The sequence below is a fragment of the Balaenoptera borealis genome (assembly GCF_965194805.1).
Source record: "Balaenoptera borealis genome assembly, chromosome: 1".
Classification (NCBI taxonomy): Eukaryota; Metazoa; Chordata; class Mammalia; order Artiodactyla; family Balaenopteridae; genus Balaenoptera; species Balaenoptera borealis.
Genome location: NC_138860.1, coordinates 167,232,839 through 167,257,847, shown reverse-complemented (window position 1 = coordinate 167,257,847; position 25,009 = coordinate 167,232,839). Strand labels below are relative to the sequence as shown.

At 47.5% G+C, this 25,009-nt stretch overlaps 1 protein-coding gene across 2 annotated transcripts in view; it reads right to left on the bottom strand.

The window, feature by feature from the left end:
* Positions 1-25,009, bottom strand: part of CSMD2 (CUB and Sushi multiple domains 2) — a 658,464-nt gene that overhangs the window by 403,236 nt on the left and 230,219 nt on the right. For both annotated transcript variants that reach the window (XM_082362533.1, XM_082362534.1), the window contains exon 5: positions 14,932-15,139. In XM_082362533.1, the coding sequence (XP_082218659.1) occupies positions 14,932-15,139 (208 nt within the window). The remainder of the gene's footprint in view (positions 1-14,931; positions 15,140-25,009) is intronic.

Sequence of the window (25,009 nt, the reverse complement as noted above, 5' to 3'; positions counted from 1 at the left end):
ACAACAAGAGAAGCCACCGCAACGAGAAGCCCACACACCGCAACGAAGAGTAGCCCCCGCTCGCCGCAACTAAAGAAAGCCCACCCGCAGCAATGAAGACCCAACACAGCCAAAAATAAATAAATAAAATAAATAAATTTATTTAAAAAAAAATATATATATATGGAAATTCCCGGGTGTGTGTATATATATAGCTGGGAATTTCCATGCCAAGAAATTCGATAACGGAGCCATTCATAAGAAGATGGAGCATTTCTTAATGGGTAAAAATCCACCCCCACCCTATTATTGCCCTGGCAAGAGTTCTGTTTAGGCCCAGTGTGGCCCTCAAACTTTCATCTACTTCAGAACACCTGAGAGAATAGTTACAAACACTGAATTTGGGTCCAATCTTCAGAAATTTTGGAGTTAGTAGTCTGGGGTAGGATTTAGGAATCTGCATTCCCAAATGCCTTCTAGGCAAGTTTTTTGATTCAGGGAGTTGGTTGGTGCATCACAATTTGGGAAACAAGGGGTGCGTTCTAGAGAGTATTTTTTTTTAATCGGGGGTAGAACTGAGAGCTTTGGGGCTCCTGGAAGCTGCTGTGTCTGGCCACCTCTTCTCCCCTCACCTTGCCCATCACAAGACAGACAGATGTCCCTCTATTTCTGGGGAAGACAGTCAACTCCTGATCAGCCCATTTCCTACTTCATTCTTTGATGTCCTTCATAATCTCTTTCCCCAAAGCTTCCTACCCTCCACCCGTTTGTGGTCGCCCACTTTAGTGCACATGGGGATCCCATGGGAGCTTAACAAATACTGATGCCCAGCTCCCAGCCCTGGGCATTCTGACTTAGTTGATCTGGGTGTTGGTTCTAACGGGCATCGGGGTTGCACTAACTGCTCTAAATCCTATACCCCTGGCTTTCCTCTGGCCCAGAGAGCAACGTCAACGGATCGCTCTGCTTTCTCTGAATCTCCCCCTCGGCCATAGCACCAGTGCAGAAGAGGAATCTGGAGGAGAAAGATGAAGCCATATGCAAGAAATGCAGGACCAGCCTTGGAGGATGGAGGCTGCAGACTGAGGGTAAAAGGGGTCCCAGGCGGTCACCAGGCTCACTCCTGCAGTGGGGAGCCTATTCACCACCCTGATTGCCTTTTTTCCTGTCCCCCTGGGGTTTGTAGGCAGCAGGCAAAGAGCACTACAAGGACTCCTGGTGCGACAGGTTGCCGGCAGATTGATTCTGCCCCAACGGAGGGGCAGGCGGAGTGAGTAGCCCTCATCAAGCCTCTCTCCTCCTTCCTGCCAGGCCCTGTGTGCTGCCCCTCAGAGGAAGTGAAGGGATAGCTGAAACTGACGTGGCTGCAGAAATTGACATCAGGTGCCAGACAGGCATCTGCTTAACAAACTGGCTAATTTTAACCTCTGTCTCCCAGACCCAAACTCTTTTGAAGGGAAGGAACAAAAAAGAGTGATATTTAACACATTTCTATTTCTGTGCTACACAGTCTCTCTCTGAGGTGGCAAGTTCGAGCCTAATTGATTTCTTAGTCAAAAGGAAAAAAAAAAGACAAAAAGGGAAAACAGCAACTGAGAAAACTTAACCTCACTCACGTTGCAATCAAACCTCTCCAGTTCTGCCGACTGCTGAGCTTTTTATTTTTTTAAGACTGGCCAAGTGACTTGCATAATTTAAGATCCTTTCTAGCACTGATCAGCCTGCTCTGGCCAAGCAGTTTGCTGATTAATTATTAATCAGACTGAGTTTAGGATGAGTAATCAGCAAGAGTCAGGGCTAATTTGCAAATGTCCCCCAGGAAGGTTATTACTTAAAATACTTGGTGGAGAGGCTCCGTGTTAACCTTTGCAATTAGCCCCAGGACACTGTTACTGGTGAGGCGGAAGCAAGTTTCTCCTCCCAACAAGCCAGTCTTGGACACCGACTAAGTGCCAAGCCCTGCCTTTGCAGCTTTTCAGGGTTCTGCAGGCAGTGGCGGGGGAACGGAGGGAACAGAAAAAAGACAAATCCATAAGTAAGCCAGAAAACATCAGGGATTGACAAATACCTAAAATAAAACAAGATGTTGTGATAGTGAGGGATTCCTTTAGGTTGCATGGACAGGGTAAGCCTTTTTAAGGAAGGGGAATTTAAATGGAACTCTGCATTTCAAAACAGCCAGGTCTTTTTCGTGTTTTTTCTTGTGGGTTTTTGTTGTTGTTGTTGTTGTCATTTGTTTGTTTTTTAACTATGAAGGAAGAGGATCTTAAACCCTGGGGACAGCTAGTGCAGGCCCCAGGAGGGAATCTGCTTAGCCCATCCACGGGACAGGAGGGAGGCGAGTGGAGCTGGGGCGCAGTGAGTGGGTGTGGGTGATAGGATGGAAGTCAAAGAGGTGGGCAGTAACCCCAATAGTCTTGTAGGATTTTATTCTAAGCGTGATGGGAAGGCATTGGAAAGCCTTAAACAGGGGAGACATGATGTGATGTGTAAATGTCAGTCACTCCAGTTGCTGTGTGGAGAATGGACTACAGCAGGGGTAGAAGCTGGGAGACAAGGCCCTTGAGCAGCCAGATGCTGGCGGCATATAATGGGCAGAGCAGCTTCTTCTGGGGAGTAGACAGAGGTGGAGAGGGCTGGGAGAGGAGAGATTAGGGGGAGAAGGGCATGTCCTATGTCCACGGACAGATGAATGAATAAACAAAATGTGGTATATACAGACCGTGGAATATTATTCAGCCTTAAAAGGGAATGAAATTCTGATACATGCTATAATATGGATGAACCTTGAAAACATTATGCTACCACAAAAAGAACAAGTATCGTATGACTTGTAGTCAAATTCATAGAGATAGAAAGTAGAATGATAGTTACCAGAGGATGGGAGTGGACGGGGAGTTATTGTTTAATGAGTACTGAGTTTTGCTTTGGGAAGGCGAAAAAAGTTCTATAGACGGATAGTGGTGTTGGTTGCACAACAATGTGAATGTACTTAATGACACTGAATTGTACACTTAAACATGATTAAAATGGTCAGTTTTACATTATGCTTATTTTATCACAATTAAAAAAAAAAAGTCTGCTTTGAAGTGTTCATTTTGAGATCCTGTTAAGATTTTGAGATTCCTGTCCATATATATGGAGCCCAAAAGGTCCCTTAGGGCTGGACATTGAAATTGAGAGCCATTGGCATATAGATAAATTTTGAAAGCCAACCTGTGATTCATTGAGATTACCTGGGAGGGAGGGTAAATGGAGAAGAGGAGGGTCCCAGGGCCCCCTGGGCAGTCCACATGTAAAGGGTGGACAGAGCTTGAACAGTGGAGGAGACAGCAAACAAGACAGAGAAGGAATGGCCATAGACAGCTAGCTACGTGGTTTAAGTCAGCCAGGAGAAAGAACTAGTTTAAGGACAGATGGCCAGTATTATGTTCCCAAGAAGCCAAGTCAGATGAAGATGGAGGAGTGACCCTGGTCACCAGCAATCTTCCCAAGGCTGTAGCTGAATGGGGCTGAGCGATGGGGGAGTTTGGTGCGTGCTGTTTTTGTTTTGACTCCAGATGGTAGATATTAGAACATGTCTCTATGTTCTTTGACATTAAGCAATGTTTAAGAGGGAAGAGAAAAATGATGAGTGCAAGAAAGAGGAGATGTCTCTAGCAGGGAATCCTTGGAGAAGATGAGAGCTGGAGCATAAAGGGAGGGGCTGTTCTTTGACAGGAGCCAGGGCGTTTGTCTACTGAAATGTGAGGTGTGGCAGAGATATTGGCTCACCAACCATTTCATCTGCTATCATGTTTCCAGGCTCCCTTATGGCTAGGCTGGACCATGTGACTACTTTTGGCCAATGAAACGTGAGTGGGAGTGGTATGTATCATATCCGGGCTGGGGCAGTGAAAAGCCCATGCTAGATTCTCTACTCTCTTTGATGGTGGAGCTATAAGATCCTAGAGCCTGGATACCAGCCCCCCCACCTCCCCACCCCGCACCCCTGCATGACTATGTGGATTAGAGCCACTCCCATGATAAATGTGTAGCATGAGCGAGAAATAAAACTTTGCGGTGTTATACAAATGAGTGTCAGGGTTAATGAAGTTCAAAGAAGGAAGTGGCAAGAGACAAGGCTGGGGTGGGAGGCAAGGGCTGGATCAAGAAGGGCCTATCAAGGGCTGGAATTTTATTCTGTAGACAATGGAAGATGATTGAAAGCTTTTGCCTGGGGCTTAGCATGTCAGATCTGCATTTTAATTAAACCATTCTGGTAGCAGCGGGGAAGATGAATTAGAAAGCACCGAGAAGCTGAGCAATCAGCAAGGAGGCTATTACAACCCACAAAGAAGAAAAGATGCTGGGCTGAACTGGGGGAGTGGTAGTAAAGACTGCAAAATATGCTATAGGAGGTACATTGGGAGAATTTAGCAATTAATTGAATGTGGCTGGTGAGAGAGAGGGATTAAACAGGGATGACTCCCAGAGTTTTGGATGACTTGGTAGAGGGTGGTGCCATAAACTAAGAAAGGAAACAAACTCTGACCATTTTAGTCGTCGATTATGAGTGAAGTTGGGACCTGTTGAGTTGGAGACACTGGGGGGACATCAAGGTGGGGCTGTCCAACAAGAGTTGGTTCCACAGTCTGACGCTCAGTGGGGAGGCCAGGCTAGGGAGCCAGATTTGAGAGTTGTAAAGAGACAGGTGGTTTATCTGAAGCCACAGGAGCAGATAAGCTTACCCAGGAAGAATGTGTGGAATCGACAGAGCAGTAAGGCAAGAGCAGAATCTTGGAGTCATCAAAGAAGACAGAGAAGGAATGATCAGAGAGGTCAAGAAGAATCACAGACAGTAGCTTGAGAAAGAACAAAAAGAGAAAGGAAAGTTCCAAAGGGAGAAATAACCAACAACGTAAAGGAATGTAGACGTATCCAGTAAGATGAGACCTAAAGACGATCTTTTGGCTTTGGCATTGGAAGTGGTAGTGTTTGGAGTGGGGGTTGTTTCTCTCATGATGATCTTAATAGGAATGGCTTCAGGGCGAGGCTGGGGGTAGAAGGCATGGTGAAGTAGGTGGGAATCATTGGCGACAGAAGAATTAGAGGCAGCCAAGATAGACCACTCTTCTAAGAACGTAGATGAGAAGTTCTCAGGGACACTGGAGTTCTACTATTCCTTGAAGCCTCACCGTTTTTTTCAAACCAAGCCTGCCCTCTCCTTTCCCAAATGACGGAATCTGTTGAGCTCAACAGTGACCATCTGCCATTTCATCAGATTGTCAAATGCTAGTTTTCTCTGTGAATATTGCTTCCCTGGTGAGGCTGTGGCTGTCACACACCAGCCACTGGATGAGGAGAAGCTGGGATTAAAAGAAATATAAGCTCAGGGTTACAAACAGGGAGGTAGGGCAGTCTTAGAAGCCAGAAGAGATTGTAAGAGCAAGGGTCAGGCAAAAGCCAGCATGAAACATGGGCTAGGTGATGCCAAAAGTGAGTCGAACAAACATTTGTGGCCAAGTGCGAAGAAGGAGATCAGGACTGGGGCCTTGAACATTGTGAACGAACTAACATCATTCTGGAAGGCAGATCATGCCAGAATGATGGGCCCCTGGAAGGGGATAGCTCCTTCCATCTGACTTAGTGGCACCATCAGGCATCTGGCAGCTCCTCAAGAGAGGGTGGCAGGAGCATCTTGCTGTCTGGTGCCCTTCACGGTCCTGGCACGGGCCGCCACGCAGACGCCGTACTTATTACCAACCTGTTGCACGCAGTCAGACCCACGGGGTACAGGCCAGCTGCCCGACCTCAGCTTCCCACACACAGAACTTGGCCAAATCGCCAGCTCTAGAGGAGCCACTGTGCCAACAGCGAACAACCCTGGCTCACTTCCTGCCCCTTCCAGCTGCGGCTTGTGTTCTCTTCCTGAGAACAAGTTCTCAGTGATGCAAACAAGGAAGTCAGGTTGATACCCTGTGGCGTGTGCAGGAGCCCCAGCCTCGCTCCCCAGCTCTCCAGGCCTGTTCTGCCAGCAGCACGCTGGGGCACTAATCCTTTCCCACTGCTCGGCTGCGGAGCCAGTAATGCTACTTCCATCTCCGATACGGGAGATGAGATTTTAAAGGGCTGGTTATTTATGGCCTGGCTCCTGATGGAGACAACAGATGTAATTTCATGGGCTCCATGAGAAGAGAACAGCTTCTTGGGCTGGCTTAAAGCATTATGATGTGGCAGGAAAGGAGAGGGAAGCAAGGGTGTCACAGACCCACAGGAAGGCAGGAGGTTCTGAGTCTTGCTGGCATAGGCCCATCCCCTTGCCAGCTCAGCTGCTTCCTGAGCATCTCTGCCAGCCCGAGACCTTGACCTTGCCTTGCTCCTGGCATTCAAACAGTCTGAAACCCCAGAGGACAGGCATAGGCCTACGCCACTTCCCTGTATGAAGTTCAAAGGAAAATAGGGCATTGTGACGATGGGCCTTTACATGTGCAATTCCCTCTGCCTGAAATGTTGATCCTGAGTTCCCCCCAAGGTGACTCCTTCTCAGTAGTCAGGTCTTAATCCTAGCTCCTACCCCCTCAGAGAGGCCTCCCCTGACCCCTTTATCTTAATAAGGTCTCCATTGCTATTATTCCCCATCCTGTTCATTTCCTTCATGGTGCTTATCACAAGTGTATTTTACATTTATTCTGTGATTCTTTTATTAATGTCAGTTTCCCCCAAGTAGACCAGAAGTCCCACAAAGACAGGGGCTTTATCTGTCTCCTCCACCATTGTATTCCCAGTGCCAAGCTCAATGTCAGACAATAGAAGGGCTTAAGTAGTTTGTTTGAATGAATTATGATGGAAAACTGATGGCAGTAAAGATGGAGATGGTAAGGCTGACCGAGATGTTGAAGGAGACACTCTTGATGAAGATGATGCTGGTGCTGATCCTGAAGATGACTTCTCAAGGCCCTGCCAGAGTATTTATTCAAATACCAAACTTTTCAGCCATAGCTATTGATTGTCCCATGACCATCTCCACTAGTCTTATCCCAAAGACTGTGTATCAGTAACCAAGGGCACCTGTGTCCCTGTATCTCCTTCCTTGCTCTGGCCTTAACTTCTCTCCCTGTGCCCATTTCATGCTGGGGAAGCCAGCGAGCATCACCGTCCCTCAGTACTGCTCCTTCCACTGTGTTCCTCTGGTGAATGACCCTACCACAGTCATCTAGCCAGAGACTTGGGATTCACTCCAGACTCCTCCCCTGCCTTCATTCCTCCTTTCCAATGAAGCCCCCAAAGCAGTTGATTCTACATCTGAGATGTTTTCTGATGTCACCTCCTCTGCTCCATCCCTTTACAACTGCCATAATTCAAGGCTGGATGATCTCTTGCCTGAGGGGTCACGGAGTTTTATAGCTGGTTTCTGAGGCTTCTAGTTGAACCCAATTAAGATTCAGTGTGATTATGTTACTTCTCGGCTTAAAATACTTCAATAGCTTTCTGCAGTCTATGGAATCCTCTCCCAGCTTATGAACATGGGGACAAGGTTCTTCATGACCCATGCTCTTCCTGTGCTCATCTCAGGCCTCACATCCCGCCCTTGCTTTCTTGCACCCTGTACCCCCCACTTGCAAAGCTCCAAACACACCAAGGCTTTCCTGCTCCATGCCAGTGGCAAGCTTTTACTCACCCCTCAGTTCAACTCAAAAGTCATGCCCTCGGGGACTCATTTATCTGAGTCCTCCCAGCAGGCCCTCCATCGTGACAGAAGACTGAGACCTTTTTTTAGAGGACGTCCTTTGTTTCCGTCTTCCCAGTGACCCTGTATTCCTTTGGTGACCCACCTCTTCTCCACTCCCAGTCAGAGGTGTGGGCAGGACAGATAGTCATGTGACCTGGGAGTGGTCAATGAGAACATTCTCTAGCTATACTGATATTGAGAGTGGAGGAGCACATGATCCAATCTGGGCCAATCAAGAATCATCTGAGGGCTTTTGTGGAACCATTAGGAAAGACACACTTCCTTTCTGCTAGGATTGCTAAACCAGGAGGATGGAGGAAACTGATGGCAGTCACCTCTGCTACTTCATGGGTAAAGCTTGCCTGAGACTGAAGCCAACGCACGGGAGAACAAAGCTGTGGGAGGGGGAGAAGCAACTGTGGACATCTGCAGTTGTGGACATCTGTACACCTTGATCCAGCAGTGCCTGTAGCCAGGCCCTGGACTTTTCAGTTACAGAAGACAACATATTCCCTTTCTAGCTTGTGTCAGCTGGAGGTGGGTTTCTACGTCTTGAACCAAAAGAATTCTAGCTACTACATTTCTTTTTTTAGCCCCTATGGGAACTTCTGTATACCTCTTAGAAAAGTACCTAACAGATAAGATTGTAAAACACTTAATTATATGTTGCCTCTTCGCCCTGACTGTGAGCTCCAGGGTCCTGTAAAGTGCATGGCTATTACATAAACATTTGTGGAGTAAATAAATAACTCCTTGGGGATGGGACTGTGTCTTTGTCTCCCTAGCACCTAGCAGAGCCTAGTTCATAGAAGGCTGGCAGTAAATGATTACCAAAAATAAATAGGGGAAAAGTAACAAAGAACAAAAATGATCTAAACCAATGGTTTGACAAAGTATATGTGAATGAATAAATAAGTGAATAGTTATTATTAACAAATCCCCATTGGTATGCTGTTCTCATTCTAATTATATCTGAATCTAATGACTCCTGAATGAAATGTCTAGTTAAAAGTCATTGAGATCAAATGGTTCTAGCTGGCTCAAATTCCATGTGCAAAATGCTTAACAATGAAAACTCGGTCTTCCAAGAGGATAAAATGTTACTAACAAAATTTTCAAACTGAATGTCTATAAAGTAGATGGGAGTTTTTGTATCCCCACCTATAAAAACAAAAGCAAACAAATGAAGGGAAACAAGGTAAAGAAAAACCCTCAAAGTTGAATTCAGAGAGTAGGTTGAACCTGCTTTCCAGGAAAGTTTTCTTTTCAATAAACAGCTGAAGTCTACTGGGTGGCCCTGGGGACAGGACCTGGGAACTCCAGACAGTGGAGTCGACTTTCTTCTATTCTTCTCCAGGTGGAAGGGGCCACCAAGGCTCAGAGGTAGATGTCAGAGGCCCAGGGTGGGTGCACGGTGGAGAAAATCTTCACCAGAGAATCCCTGGGACCACTTCCTAGATCAGGGAAGGGAGCTCTTACATTGGCCAGGAGGCCCAGGCAGCAGTCCTAGAATGATGCCCACCCGCCCCCTCATCTCCATCTCCCATATCAAAATGGTACCCACCCTTCAAGGCCCAACTCAAGTGCAGGCCCCGCCTGGAGGCCCTGGTCTCCCGCCCCAGGATAGTGTCCTCCTCTGAAGCCCTGCAGTGTGTTCTCCTTCCTTTTCCTACTTTACATGTTTGGTGGAGGCAAGTTTGTCACATAGAGGTCTGCAGGGGGGGGGGGCTAGGCTTGGGGGTGTGGGCACATAGAGAATGGGCAGCAGATCCCAAATGACTGGAGTGAAACAAAGAACGAAAATGGAAGTATATTGAAGGAAGCAAGGAAGAGAGGCTGGGAATCACAGCAGAGACTGACCCACAGAAGATGGGAGAGTGGTCCTGGGCTCTACGCACAAATCCCAGATGTGGGAAGGAGCCATACACACCCCAACAAACACACGCCGGTGGCTGGCACTTCTGCTGGCCCCCAGGAAAAGGGTGGCTTCAATTCTGAGTGCAGGGCATGCCCTCCCTGCCCCCCCGCTATAGGAGGAAATTGCCAAGGGGGTGGGGCGGACAGCGGAAGAGAAGGAGCGAAGGAGGGAGGAAGGCCCTACCAACTCTGCATCCTCATCAATCAGAGACAGCGAGCGGGTCCCAGGCAGAGATGTTCCTCCCCTCTCTCTGCAGTGCTCTCCTGGATACCCTTTCCATACTCTCTGCCCCTGCTCTCCAAATCTGCAGGCCCCTGAGGGCAGGGGCTGTGCCTGGCTCCGGGCGAGTGCCCCTCCTCCCAGTCCTGCACAGAGTAGCCACTGGTAGCTGAATGAGTTGAACCTTCCTCTGCTTTTCTAAAAAGCAGCTAACTGGCCAGCCTGGGGCTGGGTCCAGGCAGAGAGGAGGAGCTGCTGCCCGTAATGTGCTCAGAAAGTGCAGCTCTGGGAAGACGGTTTCAGCAAAATCACCCTCCACCTTCTGACCTTTGCAAGGGCATCCTCTAGTCTGACCCAGGGGCTCTCTGCCAGTCTACCTTACCTGGTTTCCAGGCAATTCCCCTGGGAGCTGGATCAGGCAGAGTGACCAGCCTGTGTGTGTGCCTTTCTGCCTGGTAAGATGCCACTGGGCTGGCAGGCTGGGAGATGGCCTCATGGGAGGCTCCGAGTGGCTAGAGATGCCTCATCTTACCCTTTTCCCCTCAAAGAGTGAGCCCCTGCCTCTTGTGCCCATCCCAGGACTATTATTCCTACTATAAACCAGGCAGCAGTTTGCATGTTTATCCCTTTCCATGTGCTTTGTAGGTTGGTAAAATGAGCCCCATTTTTCAGATGTGGAAACTGAGGTTCAGAGAGGTTAGTAAATATCCTGAGATCACACAACTGTTAAGAAGTGGATCTGGGTTTTGAGCCCAAGTCCACCTGACTCCCGAGCTTGCTATCTCCCCAGTTAGATGCCAAGGTGCAGGCTTGACACCTAATCCTGGAGACGCTGCACAGACCTCACCCCTGTTCTTGGAGGAGTGTCTGGCTTCCTCTCCTTCCTTGTAGCCCAGAGGAAGTGTCTGGTGAGACTCCAATGGAGAGAGTCCAGCGTGAGGCAGAGGGAGAAGGGGACAGATTCTGGGTAGACTTTAACTCACTGATTTTCTCCTTGATGGAGAGGCCGGCTCTGTAATGGGCTGGCAATTATTTCTCCTTGTTAGGATAACACGATCCTGATTCCCTCCGGGGACCCAGAACCCCGGGTTTTAAGGGCCTTCTGCATTCCTCCAGCCCCAGCCCTCTGAAAATCCAGGGACCTCATGAGGAACTGGAGCAGTGGTGAGAGTATTTACCTAGAATTGGAGGGGAAGGAATGGGGCTCCCTGAAGGTCATTGCCAAGACTGGGTCAGAGCAGAACAAAGACTACCACCTACCCCCGAGAAAGATCAGCGACAGAAACTCTGGCCCCTAAATGGAGTTTGGTGAACTAGAACTAGAAGTATGTACGTGTCAGGGGGTTTGACCTGGTGATGTGTACATGGTGATGTGTGATGTGTATATGGTGATGTGTACATGGTGATGTGTGATGTGCACATGGCGATGTGTATATGGTGATGTGTGATGTGTATATGGTGATGTGTATATGGTGATGTGTACATGGTGATGTGTGATGTGTATATGGTGATGTGTACATGGTGATATGTGATGTGCACATGGCGATGTGTATATGGTGATGTGTGATGTGTATATGGTGATGTGTACATGGTGATGACTTGGGGGGTGTGTGTCCTTTGGCTGTGTGTGTGTGTGTACGTGTGTGTGTAGTGGGGGAGTAACACCAAATCTACTATGTGGATTGTAACTCTCAGTCAGTTCAAACCCAGCTTTTGCTCCTGGTCAATCGCACACACAGAAAGGCAATTAACTTGAGGGAGAGTAAGTCTAAGATGCTTGAGACCCTCTCAGCATGTCAGAGTTACAGGGTTCACTGCTCACCATAGTAACAACGTTTTCCTGCTCAAAACGTGTATGGTCGGATTCCCAGAGGCCGGTGATGTACAAGCACAACAGGAAGCAGCGAGCCACTGATTGATGTATATACATCACAGAGCTTTATAGTTACGGGCAAACGCCGCTATTACGTACACTCCTCCCACCCCCGTCTTTCATTATGTCAGTGCAGTTGATTATATCCTGCCGTATTTTTGGCTTTGAATTGTCCTTTGTTTTATGAAATTAATGTTCTGAGGAGTTGGCAGGTTTTTTTTTTTTTTTTCTCTAATATCCTTACTTGGCAAAATAAAAAATTATCAACCCTATACTTCCCCGATTGTTTGGAAATTTTACTAGTCCATGAAATCCAAACCACAGGAACCCCTAATTTAAACTCTCCTGTTTATATTCCCCCTTGGGGTAGGAGGAGAGTGTGGAAACTGAGTCAGGGACAGTCTATGCCACCACTCTCTTCTGAATCAGCACGAATCTGCTACCCGATAAGGGAGACAGTGGATTTTTTTCTCTCAAAGGTCTCTCTGTTTTCTCAGTAGATAAAGGGATGCCCAGTTGTTCAAATTCATCTTTTCTAAGAAGATCTGCTGTCTTTCTATGCTTGGTGCAGAACTCAAGAGAACAGCCTAAAATCGTAACGTATGCCGATAAAAGCAGTATACTTATAAACCAGGGGCATCACATTTTCACAGGAATCCAGGGATACATAAAGGAGAGGGGCTGGGGAAGGAGCAGGTTCTTTGCACATACGTCCTGAGCCTCCAAGTTTGCTTATCCGTAGTTGCTATGCAGGTATAAATTAGAACAACAAATGCATCCTGCCTGGCAATGCATCAACCCTGTAAATAATTATAATTTAATCTTATAGCAAAGAGTTCTGAATGACTCCCTTAACGATTTCCTCTGCTTAATTCCTTCCCCACTGAGTGACTTAATAGGAAAAGGAATAATTTTTCAGATTTGCTTCACTCCAGAAGTTTGGACAACCGTGTAGACCCACACCTGGGGGGCAGAAGCTGTGGGAGACCATTTGGCCCGCAGACAAACAAGTGAGTGGAAGAGGCCTTGGGGCTGCAAGAGAGGGAACCGGCAAGGATATTCATCTTGGTATCTGTTTATAGAGGTGAAAACTTGGAAACAATCTATCAAGAGATCTGATTGAGTAAATTGTGTCAGTCTCAGGAGGGAATGCCACACAGCCGACAGTCCTTCACAAACGTAGCATGACTACTGTGCTGACTGGCTAAGAAGATGGGCTTTCAAGTCCAACTAACCTGGGCTTGAATCTCAGCTCTGCTCCTTACTACCTGTGTGACTTCAAGCAAGTGACATAACCTCTCTGGGCCTCGCTTTCCTCATCTGTAAAAGGAGGAAAATTATGCCACCTACTTCATAGAAGACGAAATGAAATTATAGCTGTAAGAGCTTAGAATTAGCCTGCCAAATATTGATAACAAAAGCTCAATAAATACTGTTTACTTACAAAATAAATACTGTTATCATACCTATTATACTTTGGAGACATCTGTAATGACACAGGAAAAAAATTTTCATGATATAATGTTAAGTTAAAAGTACATAACTACTGATATATTTTAAGTTCCTAATTTTGTAATATTAAAATATATATAAATGGCCAGCTAGCTTGATCTAGGCAAAGCAAAAAGGCCAAAGGGGAATACATCAAAATGTTAATACTTGTTATTTATTTCCTTATACCTTTTAATATTTTCCGTGTTTTCTATAGGAGCATACGTATTACATTTATGATCAGAAAAATAGGTATTTTACAAAAAGAGGCAGGGGGACAGAAGGTCTTCAGGCTGGGCAGGTCCCTGGGAGTGCAGTTCAGTGAAGAGTCATCTCGAGTTCCACCCCAACTCTGAGCACCATTTGGTGCTAGCCACTGGCCCTGGACCAGCCTCCACACAGCAATTAGTCATCAGCCCTCTGATGTCCCTCTCAACACCCCATCCAGGGTAGCAAATGACCTGACGTGGCCAAGTTCACACGACGAGCTGATGACACCAAGGTCTTCTGACTCCCAGGTCAGTGTGCCTTCCACTACACCAGGAAATCTGAGTTTCCCGGTTCCCAAAGCTTTAAGTCCATATTTGGCAGGAGTCTGTTACCGCTTTATCCCTCTCAGAGAGTCATACTTGGCTCCTATTGTGGGTTTGTCTGATTTTCTCTCCCTCAAAGGACCATGTCCTTCTCCACTGGCGTTTCTACAACATAGCACGAAACCTGGTACAAAAGAGGTGTTCAATATCCGCCGACACCTGTTTTCTTCCTCTCCCACCCTTCCTCCCCTTCTCCGCCTGCGTCCCCAGCCCAGTGACCACCGTGTCTGTCTTTCCGAGGCGCTATCTGCCCCTGACTTTCGCAGCTACCACTTTCTGCTTCTCTCAGAGCCCTCGGTGACACCTCCTCTGCCTCCGTCCCAGGCACCGAGCCCTGCTTTCCCCAGCACCGCGCAGCAACGAAGACTACAAAGAAGCACACCTAAGTGCATCCTTCTCTTGGCTCCCGATGTGCTGACCCAGGTCCCAGCGGTGCCCTTGTCCTGATAACAGAGCCACCAGGAGAATACGAGAACACGTTCTGAACGCCACACCACCACTCTCGCAGCTTGTCACCCAAACAGGAAGCTAAACACTCCCAAAGCCGACCTCAGTTTGGGCACGTCTCTGGGAGACCACAAGCAACTAAGGCTGGTGAGCCCTCATCATCCCTCTCTCCCCGAACCTGCCAACACCGGGTCTCCATGGCAGCGGAGTACACCTCACAAAAGCCCCGCTTTGTGGGAAAGCCAGAATGACAGGGAGCAGGCTAGTCCTTCCCGCAGAAATCGAGACACAATGCCTCTCCCATCTCAGAGCCCTGGGGATGGGAAAAGCAACTGCCACTCAGGGTTCTATTCCCTTTGTTGGATGCTTCCAGAAATGGAACAGTATTTCAAATCATTTCACTGAGACCCTGTCCATGTCCTGAGACCAGAACGCTGTTAGTCTTACTGCAAGTTACTCGACCAAGGCCCGTCCTGTAATTCTTCAGCAAGGACATGCTTCAAATCAGATACCAAAATCACTGTAAGAATTTACCCCAGCTCTAAAAATGTGTAGTGACTTCTCATTACGATGAGAGGAAGGCTCTCCAGCAGTGGGTGGAGGAAGTGGCAAAGGGGCCTTCAGCTGCAGGTCCAGGGGACCACACCCCAGTAAGCCACAGTTGCAGGGCACAGGGGAGGGGGCGGAAAGGCATGCTTACCAGAGGGAGGAGCCTTCAGTCCCCGTGACTTCCAGAAAGTCGTAACCGTCCTCCAGCTGGAAGTCAATAAAGACCAGGGCGATGGTGTCCCCCAGCTCGGCCAGGATGGTCCAGGTGCAGTCGGCGTTGTTGTGGTACTCCGAGGGGAAGTGCGGGCTGGAGATGATGCCGCTCTGGCCCCGCAGGGTTCCGCCGCATGCGTCGTCCGCTGTGGACACAGACAGGAGGCTCACTGGGAGGCGGTCAGGTTCCCAGGCCCTGGTACTCACCCTGTGCTTCACCCACGAGAGGCAGGGAGGGTCCTGGGACACGACGTGCAGAGAGGGTGCCCCAAGACCCTAGTCTGAAATGGCCTCATAACAATGATACTAAGCACTTCCAAAGCTCTTATGACGTGCCAGACCCTGTTGTGAGAATTTTAGTTATTACTGTTCTCAATGAACAGATGAGGAAACCAAGGCACAGGGAGGTGATGTAACCTGCCTGAGGTCACACAGTCAACAAGCTAGGCTAACGAGTAGGGTGAACTGTGCCCTTTGGAGCACGTTTTTAACTACTATACCACACTGTTCTGCAACGACCAGGAAGGAAGGAGAAATCAGTTGTCACAGTTATTTCCACGGTCACGACTGTGGTGACCAGGATGTTTTTTCCCACCAGATCTCGGTACACCTCAGATGTGAGGGAACAAAACAAAAACTCAGCACTGTTCCCTTGGGCAAAACTCAAAGGGCATTCCAGGCCCGTCATAGATTGGCCGGACCTCTGCAATCTTCCCTCCTGCCCCTTGGGCCCAGGCCAGCTCTGTTCTAGTGCTGTGTGTGGTCAGACCTCCCGGGCTTTGCTCACATCGCTCCCTCTGCCTGGGATACCCCTTGTCCAGAGCAAGTCTTCTGATGCTTTGAGACCCAACTCCAAAGCCACCTCTCGGTAAAGCCTCATTTCCCCAAGCTTTTAGTAATGGCTCTCTCCTCTGTGCTCCTGGAGCAAACTGTCCAACTTCAGACACGGTACTTGGCACTGTTTGAATGACCTGTCACACGTCTGTCTGCCACTCTAGGTTCTGAACTTGCTGGGAATCCCGAAGGGCTGGGACCACATCTTACTCATCCCTGCAGCACATCCTGGTGGAGTGTCACTGCTCCAGCCTAAATCCCACCTGAGACTTGATATTCAGAAACAATGATCCAAGGAACATGCTCTGACATAAAATAGTTAAGAGCACTGGCTTTTCAATTATTGCAGACTCAGTGTGAATCCCTCCTCTATGGCTTCCAGCTGGGTGACTTAGTGGAAGTTATCCAAATTTCCTAAGCCTGCCCTCCTGGAGCTTGTATGCAAGTAAGTGATCGTAATCCACTTAGCATATGCTGTATTAGAGATGTGGACTAAGTTGTAAAGAAAGGAAAAATGCAATATCAGGGTTCAAATGTGTATCAGAGGCAGTAGAGTAACAACAATCAAAGCTACTGCTTATTAAGCACTTCCACTGTGCCAGGTGCTATTCTAACTACTCTACATATTTCATGACCCTGCGAAGTATTATTCCCATTTTACAGGTAAAGAAACCAAGGCACAAAGAGTTTCAGTTATTTGCCAAAGGCACAGCTTATAGTGATTAAAGGAGCTGGGATTTTTAAGCCCAACAGTCTGATTTCAGGGCCTATGCTCTTAACCAACACATTCTTGTCTCCCAGGAGTACAATTCACACTTTGAGGACAGAGATAAAGCAGTACATTACTTTGCTTGGGTGAGTCAATTTGGGAAAGCTTAATGGAGGAGGTGTCATTAGAGCTGGGTTTTGAAGGATGACTAGGAGATCATTAGAGAAGAAATGGAAAGGCATTTATGAGAAAAGAGAACCAAAGGTCATAAGCATGGAAGCCCAAAAGCATGAGGCATATCTAAGATAAGTAGTTCTAGATGGCCTAACACAGAGTGAACAGAGAGGAATGATGGGCGATGGTACTGGAAATGTAGAAGGAGCCTCATGACAGAGAGTGCTGGGCCCAGAAAAGATTGGAAGCAGCGGACCATATTGGAAAGAAAATGGATTTTAGGATCAGGAAGGTGTAGATTTGAAATCAGGTTCCACAGTTTGCCAACCATGGGACCTTGGGTGATTTATTTCTCTAAGCTTCATTCTGCTTCTCTGTAGAATGGTTTCTTATGACAACTGAATGGCATAATTAATGTGACAGTACCGAGCATTAGCCAGAGACTAGCATGTGTTAGATGCCCAACCGATGCCAAGTTCTCCTTGTCTTTCCACTTCATCTTGAGGATCAAAGGCAGTGAGGAAACAGGATTAAATTTGCATCTTAGAAAGACCACTGTGGCTGTGGCATAGACGAGGTCTGAGCTGGGGGAGCGGGCAGGATGCCCTTGATAGTGCAGAGTCACCAAAGTCAAGGTGAGGCCAGATGTGATCTGAGCTAAGGCCCTGGGAGGGTGGGGGGAGGACCTGCTTGAGAGATAGGAAGTAGAATCTACAGGACTAGTGGTCTGGAGGGATGGATTCCAGGCTTCAGCTATGAGCATCTGGATGGATGAAAGCTGCCGCTTCCTGCAGCAGGGAACCCAGGAGGGGGGTACCTTGTGGTGTGGAAGGCAACCAGGGTTCAGTCTTGGACACCAGGGCTGAGTGTGTGCAGGGGATGTCCCAGTGGAGAGATGGAGCTGACAGTTGGATAAACAGAAGAAGTGTGGGATGGAGATAAAAGTGAGTTTATTCAGTGGCCCTGAACTATTCTTATGAATGTCGTTCTACAGGGTCACGGTCTATTTCAAGAGAATGAGCCCATTTCTAAATGCCAGCTCCTTGGTATGTACGAGCACAGAAGTGAAGGCGCCTCACTCAGTAGGTACTCATGAATGTTTCCCTCCCACACTCATTAAGTGAGCACCTACTGTGTGCCAGACACTGGGCCAGGACCAGCACTACATCATGAAAAGCTTGATTTCATCCCTGCCCAAGTGTTTCTCACACGCAGTGGCTCCCCAGAATTGTTATAACTGAGGTGTCGAGGCACAGTGAGAGCAGATGGGACTTAGGGAAGGCTTCACACAGGAGGCAACATTTGTGTTGAAACATTCATTCATTCAACAAATGTTTACTGAGTGCCTATTATGTGTCAGGCACTTTTCTAGGTGCTAGGGATTCGTCGGCAAATGAAACAAAAGAAAATCCCTACCTTCATGGAGCTTACATTCCAGTCAGAGGGAAACAGACAATACGCAAGATAAATAAGTAAACCTTATGGTAAGTGAGGTGGTGATAAATGCAGAAGGAGGATGGGGAGTATTCTGCACTGGAAGTGGGGGTATGGACATTGCAGAAAGGTGGTCAGGGAGGGCCTCGCTGAGAAGCTGACATCTGAGCCAAGACCTGAAGGAGGGAGAGGGAAAGCCAGATGGTTATCTGGGGGAAGAGCATTCCAGGTGGAACAGCAAATGCAAAGGCCGTGGTGTGCAGAGGCCTGGCACTGTTGAAGAGCATCAAGAGACCCGAGGGCCCGGAGCACTGGGAGTGAGGAGGAGAGTGGCAGGGACAAGGCCCCATGGAGGACCTTTGAGGCTACTGTTAGGGCTTGGGCTTTAACTTGAGTGAGATGAGAAGCCAGCGGATGGTTCTGAGCAGATGACATGATCTGATTGGTGTATTAACAGGATCCCTTGAGGTGCTATGCAGACAACAGACCAAAGAGGAAGACGGCAGAAGCAAGGAGCTTGTAGAGGCTATGGTGATGATTCAGGAGAGAGATGATGGTGGCCTGGACCAGGTGGTAGCAGTGAGAGGGAGTCAGTGACCGACTGCATTTTGAATGCTGAGCTGGCAGGATCCACTTCAACTGAGGGCTGACGGCCCGGTAGGATCAGGCGGAAGGGTGTCCTGGGCAGAGGAAAGGCAAGAGCAAGGCAGCTGCAGGGGTGAGAGCGTCATTTAGGGACTTGGTCAGGATTGTGTGAACTCAAAGAGCAAGGCGGAAATGGTGGAGCTGGGCTGGGCGGGAAGGCAAGGGCTGTGCTGTGAGGGGCCTCGGATGCCAAGGAAAGGAGCTGCAGTTCTATTCTCCTCCTCCTCCTCCTCCCTTTCTCTTTCACTACCTCCAATCCAGGTGCCCAGGCCCCGTGAAGGAGGGAGGGAGGGAAGGTAGGCAGATTGCCTTGCCTAGCTTTAAATCTAGTTTGCCGGTGCTATTTGTTTGTTGTATCAAATCACACGGTATTTCCACCCTGGGTATCTCTCTGGCAGGAGCCTATGCAGTTTGACATTCAAGGCAGAGTTTGTCTCCTTCTGATGTAAATAACTTCACCGTGACCATTACCAGGGAGATATGCTACAGGAGCCAGCCAGCAAGCGGGAGATTTGTCAATGTCGCTCCCAGCAAGCACTGGGCCTGTCGGCCCCAATAGTCCCACGTTGGCCCTGTCTACAGCAGATGGAAGTGTCTACACCCCTGGCCACAGTGGCTTCAGCTTGGCTGCATTGACGGTTAGGAAAATCATGGTCAAAGAAGACACACTTAACCTGGACCTTGAAAAAGGAGTAGGAGTGTGCTGGAGGGAGAGAAAAATAAGGGGCTCCCGGCACAGGAAACAGGGCATCTGGAGGTAAGGGGGTCCGAATGGGTGTGGCGTGCTTGGGGAGTGGTCGGCTTTCCTCCAGATGAAGGTGCAGGATACAGAGGTGTGTGGTGGGGTGGACATGGAAAGGAAGGTAGCGGTCAGCTCAGAAAGGCCTTGGTGGTCTTGCTAAAGGGATGGATTCTACCCTGCAGGTGTCGGGTAGACTTGCCAGTTTGTCAGCAGGGAGTGAAAGCCCAGGCCTGCTTTAGAAACATGACTCTGGTCCCCACGTGATGGATGGATGCTGTGGTTTGGGGGGTGGCGAGTGTGCCCAGTGGGGAGACAGCAGTGAGGAGAATGGAGAAGAGGCTGTACCCGATGTCAGAGCCTGAACCCGTGGCCGTGGGAGGGAAGAGAAGGAACAGAAGAGATTCAAGAACGAGGCTGGGGGAGAAGCAAGAGGATGTGGCCTCCACCACCCGGGAGTGGGCCGTGAAGAAGGGGAGGAGGGAAAGAGCATGCTGAGGTCTCTAACAGGGTAATAGTGCTGATGATGACAGTGATGGTGGACAGTGACCCCTTCCCCCACCCCGCGCCAAATGTGAGTGCAAGAGGGATAGGCAGGTGGGCCTGGAGCACAGCAGAGAGGACCTGGAGCCTAGAAACCAAGAGGCCAGGAGTGGGCATGAAGGATGAAGAGGGAGCTGGCTCCAAGGGAGTGAAGAAGGCCGGGGACAGAAGACATTTAACGTGCAGCAGGCAGAAGCAGAGGCTCCTGAAAGGAGGCTGAGAAGGGGCAGTCGGGTGGAGGGCAGAGGGGAAGCCCTCAGTGGAAAGGCGAGGGGGCAGTGTCAGGAGCACAGGGACCCTGAGCCGGCCCCAGCTGCCACGATGTGTGCAGGGGTCTCCAACAGGCCCACGGTCCGCACGGTCTGCGCATCTAGATGATGACGCAGCAGCAAGGAAGGCTGGAGGGGAAGCAGGTCTTGGGGGAGAGAGAACGACTCCTCAGCCTCCTGCCTGGTTGCTGGTCCTAGAAACCCTTCTAGGTATCCATCTTATGTCATTCCCAGCACACCCTGACCAAGACCGTCCTCATCCTCTCCTCCCATGACACTCAGCCTTCTTCCAGTTTCCTGTCTTGGAGGGAGGGTGTCAGCACTATTCACCCCATGCCTCATGCCAGAGCTGGGGGACATCCTCAAGCCCTCCTGCACCCCACACCCCACAGTGACCAAAGCCTGTCTGTCCTTCTAAGCGGCTCTTGATTCGGTCTCCTGTCTTCACTGCATCTGCTCTACCCTAAGCCACACAGTGGTCCAAGCCCAGCCATGAAGTCTCCCTCCTGTGTCTAAGCATTCCTCCTGCCCCAGCACACCCATTCCTCACACAGAAGCCTGAGTGATCCCAAACAGTACAGACCTGATGACGCCACGCCCTTCTGCAGGGACCTTCGACAACTCCACTGTCACTCAGAATATCCTATCCAGGGGCTGACAAGGACCTCATAGGGCCTCGCCTCATACCAGCCTCTACCTGCCCACTTTCTGTAACCACACCAGCCTCCTCCCAGCTCTTCTCTTGCACCAAGCATCTCTCTGCCCAAGGACCTTTGAAAGTGCTACTTTCTCTTTCTGAAAACTTCTTCCCTACCTCCTTGGGCCTGGCTGGCCCCTCCTTAGCCTTTAGGTCCCAGTCTAAGTGTCGATTCTCAAGGATCGTTCCAGAAACAGAATATCCCTTCTCCCCATCATATACTTTTAGAGCACCACATACTTTCCCATAAGCAATTGATCAACTTAGTAATTTACTTAATGTCTAGACAGTAAAGTGCATGACGGCAGGGGCCATGTCTGTTCTGTCCCCAGCAGCTACCACATTTCCTAGTGTATAGCAGGCACCCAATAAATATCTGTTGAACAAATAAATGAAACAGGAAACTGAAGCTCAGAAAGGTTCAGAAGGTAACTTTCAGAAGGTGATGCAGTACGTGGCCAACTCAGGATTCCAGCTGAGGCTCTCTGGACAGGACTGTGGTCTCCTCAACTACATCACACTTCTTGAAACCAAGCAGGACCCTGTTGGATATTCCCAGGGACAGACCCTTCCCCTCCCACCCCCAGTATCCCCCACCTCTTGTTTCTAAAAAAGCTTTAGCCTCCACCATCAGCCTCCTTTGGTATCAGCCTCCACCATGATACCAAAACCAGACAAAGATGTCACAAAGAAAGAAAACTACAGGTCAATATCACTGATGAACACAGATGCAAAAATTCTCAACAAAATACTAGCAAACAGAATCCAACAGCACATTAAAAGGATCATACATACACCATGATCAAGTGGGGTTTATCCCAGGAATGCAAGGATTCTTCAATATATGCAAATCAATCAATGTGATAAACCATACTAACAAATTGAAGGAGAAAAACCATATGATCATCTCAATAGATGCAGAAAAAGCTTTGACAAAATTCAACACCCATTTATGATAAAAACCTTCCAGAAAGTAGGCATAGAGGGAACTTACCTCAACATAGTAAAGGCCATATATGATAAACCCACAGCCAACATCATTCTCAATGGTGAAAAACTGAAACCATTTCCTCTAAGATCAGGAACAAGACAAGGTTGTCCACTCTCACCACTATTATTCAACATAGTTTTGGAAGTTTTAGCCACAGCAATCAGAGAAGAAAAAGAAATAAAAGGAATCCAAATTGCAGAAGAAGAAGTAAAACGGTCACTGTTTGCAGCTGACATGATACTATACATAGAGAATCCTAAAGAGGCTACCAGAAAACTACTAGAGCTAATCAATGAATTTGGCAACGTTGCAGGATACAAAATTAATGCACAGAAATCTCTTGCATTCCTATACACTAATGATGAAAAATCTGAAAGAGAAATTAAGGAAACACTCCCATTTACCACTGCAACAAAAAGAATAAAATACCTAGGAATAAACCTACCTAAGGAGACAAAAGACCTGTATGCAGAAAACTATAAGACACTGATGAAAGAAATTAAAGATGATACAAACAGATGGAGACATAGACCATGTTCTTGGATTGGAAGAATCAACACTGCGAAAATGACTCTACTACCCAAAGCAATCTACAGATTCAACGCAATCCCTATCAAACGACCAATGGCATTTTTCACAGAACTAGAACAAAAAATTTCACAATTTGGGGCTTCCCTGGTGGTGCAGTGGTTGAGAATCTGCCTGCTAATGCAGGGGACATGGGTTTGAGCCCTGGTCTGGGAAGATCCCACATGCCACGGAGCAACTAGGCCCGTGAGCCACAATTACTGAGCCTGCGCATCTGGAGCCTGTGCTCCGCAACAAGAGAGGCCGCGATAATGAGAGGCCTGCGCACCGTGATGAAGAGTGGCCCCCACTTGCCGCAACTAGAGAAAGCCCTTGCACAGAAACGAAGACCCAACACAGCCACAAATAAATAAATAAATAAATAATTAACAAAAGTGATTGTTTAAAAAAAAAAATTTTCACAATTTGTATGGAAACACAAAAGACTCCGAATAGCCAAAGCAATCTTGAGAAAGAAAAATGGAACTGGAAGAATCAGGCTCCCAGACTTCAGACTATACTACAAAGTTACAGTAATCAAGACAGTATGATACTGGCACAAAAACAGAAATATAGATCTATGGAACAAGATAGAAAGCCCAGAGATAAACCCACACATATATGGTCACCTTATCTTTGATAAAGGAGGCAAGAATATACAATGGAGAAAAGACAGCCTCTTCAATAAGTGGTGCTGGGAAAACTGGACAGCTACATTAAAAGAATGAAATTAGTACACTCCCTAACACCATACACAAAAATAAACTCAAAATGGACAAAAGACCTAAATGTAATGCCAGACACTATAAAACTCTTAGAGGAAAACATAGGCAGAACACTCCATGACATAAATCAGAGCAAGATCCTTTTTGACCCACCTCCTAGAGTAATGGAAATAAAAACAAAAATAAACAAATGGGACCTAATGAAACAAAAGCTTCTGCACAGTAGAGGAAACCATAAACAAGATGAAAAAACAACTCTCAGAATGGGAGAAAATATTTGCAAATGAAGCAACTGACAAAGGAGTAATCTCCAAACTTTACAAGCAGCTCATGCAGATCAATATCAAAAAAAAAAACAAACAACCCAATCCAAAAACGGGCAGAAGACCTAAACAGACATTTCTCCAAAGAAGATATAGGATTGCCAAGAAACACATGAAAGGATGCTCAACATCACTAATCATTAGAGAAATGCAAATCAAAACTACAATGAGGTATCACCTCACACCGGTTTGAATGGCCATCATCAAAAAAAATCTACAAACAATAAATGCTGGAGAGGGTGTGGAGAAAAGTGAAACCTCTTGCACTGTTGGTGGGAATGTAATTGATACAGCCACTATGGAGAACAGTATGGAGGTTCCTCAAAAAACTAAAAATAGAACTACCATATGACCCAGAAATCCCACTACTGGGCATATACCCTGAGAAAACCATAATTCAAAAAGAGTCATGTACCACAGTGTTCACTGCAGCTCTATTTACAGTAGCCAGGACATGGAAGCATCCTAAATGTCCATCATCGGATGAATGGATAAAGAAGATGTGGCACATATGTACAATGGAATATTACTCAGCCATAAAAAGAAATGAAACTGAGTTTTTGTAGTGAGGTGGATGGACCTAGAGTCTGTCATACATAGTGAAGTAAGTCAGAAAGAGTAAAACAAATACCGTATGCTAACACATATATATGGAATCTAAAAAAAAAAAAAAAGGTTCTGAAGAACCTAGGGGCAGGACAGGAATAAAGATGCAGATGTAGAGAATGGACTTGAGGACACAAGGAGGGGGGAAGGGTAAGCTGGGACGAAGTGAGAGAGTGGCATGGACATATATACACTACCAAATGTAAAATAGATATCTAGTGGGAAGCAGCTGCATAGCACAGGGAGATCAGCTCGGTGCTTTGTGACCACCTAGAGGGGTGGGATAGGGAGGGTGGGAGGGAGATGCAAGAGGGAGGAGATATGGGGATATATGTATATGTAGAGCTGGTTCACTTTGTTAAAAAGCAGAAACTAACACACAATTGTAAAGCAATTATACTCCAATAAAGATGTTAAAAAAAAAAAAAGGTTTAGCATCGTAGGCCTTCCGCGAATTCCAAAGAGTACATTTAATTAGAAAAGTGAAAAAATGCAGAAACAAAGGAAAAGAGTCAAGCAAGACAAAATAACAATAGTTTGGCCATAAAACAAAGTCAAGGGCCTTTAGTTCCTCCTCAAGGGCTATAGACAATATTCTGAGGCATATCCTTGTGTTGTTTTGCAGAGACTAAAACCCTCACCAGGTGAAAGAAGTTAACTGCATGCTGACCACCAGCCTGTAGACCCCATATCTGTTGGAACCAGAAGGTTGACGATGTTGACTCCCAATTACCTCACCGCAAACCAATCAGAAGAAATG